We start from the raw sequence: 6000 nt of genomic DNA, 5'->3' as shown, positions 1-6000 counted from the left end.
GTGGCTACTGGGAATGAATAGGATCAAACTCACTCATCCAGCACCGTCATTTGGGTCTGGTATTTTAGAGCGGTTAGTGCCCATTGGACTCTGCCTCAGAACAAGTCAGTGGTCCCAGGACTGGAGAACAGGTTGAAAAGCATCAGTCTATGTAAACATGGAATCCTGTAGGAGGTAGAGAGAAGACACGCATTGTAAAAAGTTACATGTGTCTTTGAAGGTTTATTATCATCACCATGAAAGTACATTGTGTCATGTTTGCTTTACATAAATTAGTCCAGCAGAAGTGTTTGATCTATACTTCATCTACATGTTAACTGCCATTTTGTAGAAACACCAAGTTCTCTGTTGGTTTAATTTGCTGATACTCTGACAGCAATTTAACTCTAGTAAAAACTGCATACTAACATTTGATTTCCTTCCTGGTCAATTTAACTTGCAGCAGATACTGGCAAATGGAAGAGAAATGTTTAACTTCGTGAGCGTTCGTACTTAATCTACACATAACAGCATACCAAATTACACTTAAACATACCAAATAACACTTAAACATAGCAAATAATATCTTAAACATTTCATTTACAATAAAGTCTCAGAACACATTCATCTTTACACTTTAATTCTGGTAGGAATAATGGAGATAGTATTTATGCCATTTGTGGTTACTTACAGCTTGCATCAACATTAGTCAATGTGCCTTGAGGTTCAATTTGTAGATGGGTCACTCACTGGAGTTATCTGTGAATTTACTAATTACCTAGTCAAGATTTGATTTTTTAGTGACCCAATATTCTCCAATTTTCATTGTGGCTTATTTGAACAACAATGGATGGTAGTGATTTTCATTCTCTGCATTTTAACTTGAATCAGAGACAATGCAAAAAAAAAAGCACAAATTCTGAAAATCTGAAATAGAAACAGAAAATGCTACAAGTGCACAGCAAAACAATTGATACCTAAAAGATAAAGAGGGTCTAATGTTTTGGGAAGGATCTTTCATTAGAATTGGAGGAAGGGCATCAACACAGAATTCTAACCTTAATTTCTTTGCAAATGCTGTCTGGTCTGCTGTGTACTTCCAATATTATCTGCCTTTATTTCAGTTGTAGAGCAGCTTGAAGTTTTCCATGTAACATTTTTTTCTCTGTCCTTTTACAGCTCAATAGCTAACCTTTCCAATATATTGCAATACATTTAATGAGTATTTACAGAATTGGATGCTTAAGCCTCACAGCTCCAGGGACCCGGGTTCGATTCTGGGTACTGCCTGTGTGGAGTTTGCAAGTTCTCCCTGTGTCTGCGTGGGTTTTCTCCGGGTGCTCCGGTTTCCTCCCACAAGCCAAAAGACTTGCAGGTTGGTAGGTAAATTGGCCATTATAAATTGTCACTAGTATAGGTAGGTGGTAGGGAAATACAGGGACAGGTGGGGATGTTTGGTAGGAATATGGGATTAGTGTAGGATTAGTATAATAGGGTGGTTGATGGTCGGCACAGACTCGGTGGGCCGAAGGGCCTGTTTCAGTGCTGTATCTCTAATCTAATCTAATCAAATCTAAGATTGTAAGATAATTTTCTTTCAAGGTTTTGCACTTAAAATGGTATTACCCTCATATATTACAGCATTATATATAACATGTTAGTGTAGGTCCAATTATTCCTTCTGCCTTCCAGACCCTCACTGTATTAGAAAGTCACAGGTCATTAGCACTGAAGTAGTACCACACCACACTTAATTTAACATTTTCTCAAGAATGAACTGGATGCTTTGGTCCACCCCATTCATTAACTTCAGATGAGCTTACAGAGATCATTGGCCTTGGCGTAGAAGCTAAATATAAGTTGGGTAAAATCAAAGGGCTACAGCAGCTTTAGCTTACAGAATGAAAGCATAAGTTGAAACTAGGTTACTTTTAAAAACAGGTCATAAAATACCGCCTCCTCATAAGTTATTACAAATAGACAGGAATTAAATCTAAATACACATCTGGCCTTTACATATGAGAAAGGCATAAATAGCACAGACAAATTACAGTATCAAATGCTGTTCATCACAGCATGCTCAGACATTACTTAAGAATTTAGCTGTACTTTGGAAAGATAAAAAAAAATGAACAAAATGACTACAGATGTATTCTGTACAGTTTATATTAAATAGTTTCATATCAAAGAATTATTACTTGAAGGCAGTTCTTTAAGTACCAGGCAACTGGTTTCTTCTATTTCGACTTTTTCTTCTGTCAATGAGTGCCTTTAGTTTTGGGTGATCTATTCTAATTGATTGTCCCTTCTCAGTCTGTCTCTGCCGATGCCAACTCTCCTTGCAGTACTTATTGATCGCCTGCATTTCTGAGTAACTGAATAGTCCGACCAGATCCTTGTGAAGGAGTTGCAAGCCACTCAAGCCATTAGCAGCACCCCAGGACCAGGATGTCCCTTTGTTGATTGTGGGAGGAACCAGGTCCATATCAACAACCTTCAGTTTGATTTTGATCACTGTGCTTTTAAAGTTGTTCTCCATAGCAACACAGTGATAAAGCCCTCGGTCAGTGTTTTGCACAGAACGAATCAGTAAGCCCTGCTCAGTTACTAGAATTCTGTCATCTTGCTTTACCTGTTAGGAAACAGACACTCGTTTTAAAGGACTGTGCAGCTTAAAGCAGTGTTATTCCTTTAAAACACAAGAAGTCACTTCAAACAAAACTTGTCCATCCTGGACAGCATCGTCATGCCAGCCACAGTGTGCAACATCACAAAAGTTATGGGACATAGATTCAGATTACTGGAGAAGTGCAGAAACCAGGCAGGGAGGGCGAATTTCCTTGGCCTGTTCTTATGCCTCTCCTGGGGACCGATCCACAGTGGTATTGGTGGAAGCTGTATTATGAACACTAGACTTTGTAGTTTGATTATATTTTTTTAAAAACTGATTTTTAATGTAATGTAAGATGGAGTCAGCGAAGTCATGTGACTTCACAAACCTCTGCTTAAAGACAAGATCGGAATCTTAGTCACCAGGACACCAAGCAGCCCAGATCAAAGACCCTTTTGAATGCAAGGTTATAATACCTGAAGGACAATGGGTTTCAATTTCCCAAACTCTCAGATCGTAAAGAAGGAGCCAGTGGCTCTGAAAATGCAAATGCGAAATGCAATTGCTAACACCTGGAAACAAAGGAAGCTCCAGGTGGTTTGACTTTGGCCAGACTTGTGGGCTCTGCATATGGGGAAAAAAAATGGCTATTGACCTTCTGATTCTGGATAAATTCCACAGACTTTGAGAAATCTGCAGGTTGTAAGGAAGACCAGAAGACAATGACCAGAGGTGGCAGCATCAAGAGGGAGAGAGAGGGGGAACCCCTGCTCTCAGAAGACTGATACAGTGAAAGGTTGCGAAGATTTGAACTTGATTTGAAATTTGAGGTTTGTGAAGAAAGAAAAGACCAACAAGGTCACCAGAGGTCGCCTTATTCATGGAAGTCCAGATTGAAATCGCTTGGAAGAAGTGAGCCAAGAGGACATTGACTTTGAGAAGGTTTGGGAGATCCAACCCATTGGAACTGGGAGGGGTTTGGGATTATTAGCTGCAAAGATTTCGCTTCAAAGAGGACTGTGTAACATATAAATATGGTGTGAGGTTTTCAAGTGTTTTAATAAGTGAAGAAAATACCTTTCTCTGTAATTCAGAGTATTAGCTACCTACAAAGTACCATTTAGTTAATGGTGATTTTTAGTTTAGTTGTTATAAGAAGTCTTAAAATGTGAAATCTTGTCTGGTAATTCTTTAAATTGGCCTGGGAGTTCATATCTCGTGTTTTAAAGTTAATGGTCTCACTGAGGTTGTAACAGCTGGGAGTTAATTGTTGACTCACTTTCTCAACTGAGCATATATGATAGGGGTAACAGGGGAAATGAGTGTAAAGGAGACAAAATTAATAAACTCATAATAAAAAAATTGTTCGTATTCTAACAAAAAAAGAAAACGATCATATCCATACAGTTTTTGTCTAAGAATATTTAAATATCTTTATTCCCTACACGATAGAGAACAAACCAATATTGTAGTTTTTAAATGCATATTAGAATGACCATCTAATTTTTCTCCTCTAAAATCATTTGTCCATTTTATTACAAAAAGCTTACTTCCACAAGACCAGTCAGTATCACCATAAAATCAACAGAATACTATTTCATGCCTAAAGCATAGTTACCAATAGTCTGCTTTATGAGTGGATGGCCAGGTTTTTCACTTGTTGTTCATGCCATTTGTATGGTGCCTTCTAAAATAGATTTTTGCCTCCTCCAACTCTCACAGATTGAATGGCTTCTGAGGTGAGAGATTGTGGGTAGTATGAGCTTCCATTGCTCTCCATTTAATAATGATAAACTTGACTGAAAGCTACAATCCTCCAATCCCACGAGGTGGGGGCTGCCACTTGGTTTGGGTTATGGAAGTGTGTCACCAATCAATGGAGAGTGAGGTGGAGAACAGAGTGGGACAGGTGAGGGCTGCTGAAGAGTGAATTACCAAAGTCTATGGAAAAGGATTGAATGAACCTGGGCCACGGTTAGAGACATGACAGTGAGTGTACCAGGCCCTGGGACTCAGAGACAGGCCAGAACAATCCTGTGTCTCCCAGAGTCATTATCCTGTCTTTAACTGTGTTTCAGCACTTGAGTCACTCACTCTTCTGTCCTGTATTCAGAGCTTGGTTCACTCACTCCTTCCCCAGAGGCTCTGATAATTCATCCTCTGGCATCTCTCATTTGCCCAGCTACAGGCCCATCTATACCTTTTATCAGGTGGGCTTTGGGTGTCCAGGGATTGCCGAGGTTCTTCCCTCCCTGAGTGTCCTCTGCTAATTGTCAATTATTCAGGTGAGAAACAGATAGGTGGCAGTTCAAAATCACCCTCCATGATTCTGTTTGTTCATTATCTGGAACAGTGATTTATGGAGACTGTATAAGTTAAATTCTTTTATTACAAGAGCTGCAAGGGCCATCAGCGGATTGTTTTTAATGACATTTTTAAAAATCAGAACTGTGCATTTAATTAGTTTTACCTATAACCTAGATACTCATTATTTTTTCTAGATCAAAAACAAGATTGATAGAGCTGTGCTACCTAAATCCAAACACAATTCAATGCTTTCATGCGCATCTTAAGACAATGAATAGCATCTGAATACTTTATTCTGTATGGGTCAGTCACGGGCCCTTCTTAGCAATTGAAGCAAAGAGTAACAACAACCTCCATTTATATATGTGTTGTTAACATAGAAAAAAAATCCTAATTCGCTTCTCAGAAGTGTAATCAGCGAAAAACCAACATCGAGCAATGACTAAAATTATGGTCAAAGAAGTAGGATTTAAGGAAGGTCTTAAGGAATGAGGGGGGGGGGATGGAGAGGTGGGGATGTTTTGGGAGGATATTTTGCCATTGCAGACTGCTATCAGAATGGAGATAACGAAGGGAAAGGATTTGCTGTTCAGCTTCTCTCATCACTTTGTTTGCTCTGTTCTGGAATGTATGGAGGTAAACCAGTTTGAGAGGGAGTGCTGAAGGAGAACAGAATTTTAAACAGTACATCATTGATAACAGACCTGAAATGACAACCTTCATTTAACTGAAGGGGCAATGGTTCATGTAAAGCGCTTGGTGAATCTTTTTCATTTGTTTGCAGGCTCACAATAGAACAATATTAATTACATTAAAAGTCATTAGTGACAAAATTACAGCTTCTGGAAATTCTTCCCTGGGAACTAAAAGGTTTTTCATGCAGTCACCACTGAAAATTAAAATTATATAAAAAGTTGAATCTAAAAACTGAAAAAAGCTATTTAATTTTTATCTTTTGTTCATATAACACATTCATGAACACAATATGGTCACCCCTTAGTGCATTAATCCACTACTTTACCATAAAACAAAAACGAGTTTCATCTTCTCTATATATCGAGAACCAATATTAGGCTGCAATGCTTATTCAGAGTTCAGGATTT

General features: G+C 38.6%; 1 protein-coding gene across 7 annotated transcripts in view; it reads right to left on the bottom strand.

Moving 5' to 3' along the window:
• Positions 1-209: 209 nt before the first annotated feature.
• sema3c (sema domain, immunoglobulin domain (Ig), short basic domain, secreted, (semaphorin) 3C) overlaps positions 210-6000 on the bottom strand; it is a 296068-nt gene continuing 290277 nt past the window's right edge. For all 7 annotated transcript variants that reach the window (XM_068059199.1, XM_068059194.1, XM_068059200.1 and 4 more), the window contains one exon: positions 210-2611. In XM_068059199.1, the coding sequence (XP_067915300.1) occupies positions 2192-2611 (420 nt within the window). In that variant the 3' untranslated portion in view covers positions 210-2191. The remainder of the gene's footprint in view (positions 2612-6000) is intronic.

Source organism: Heterodontus francisci, chromosome 27 (assembly GCF_036365525.1).
Source record: "Heterodontus francisci isolate sHetFra1 chromosome 27, sHetFra1.hap1, whole genome shotgun sequence".
In the NCBI taxonomy this organism is placed as follows: Eukaryota; Metazoa; Chordata; class Chondrichthyes; order Heterodontiformes; family Heterodontidae; genus Heterodontus; species Heterodontus francisci.
This window is presented reverse-complemented; position numbering and strand designations above follow the sequence as displayed.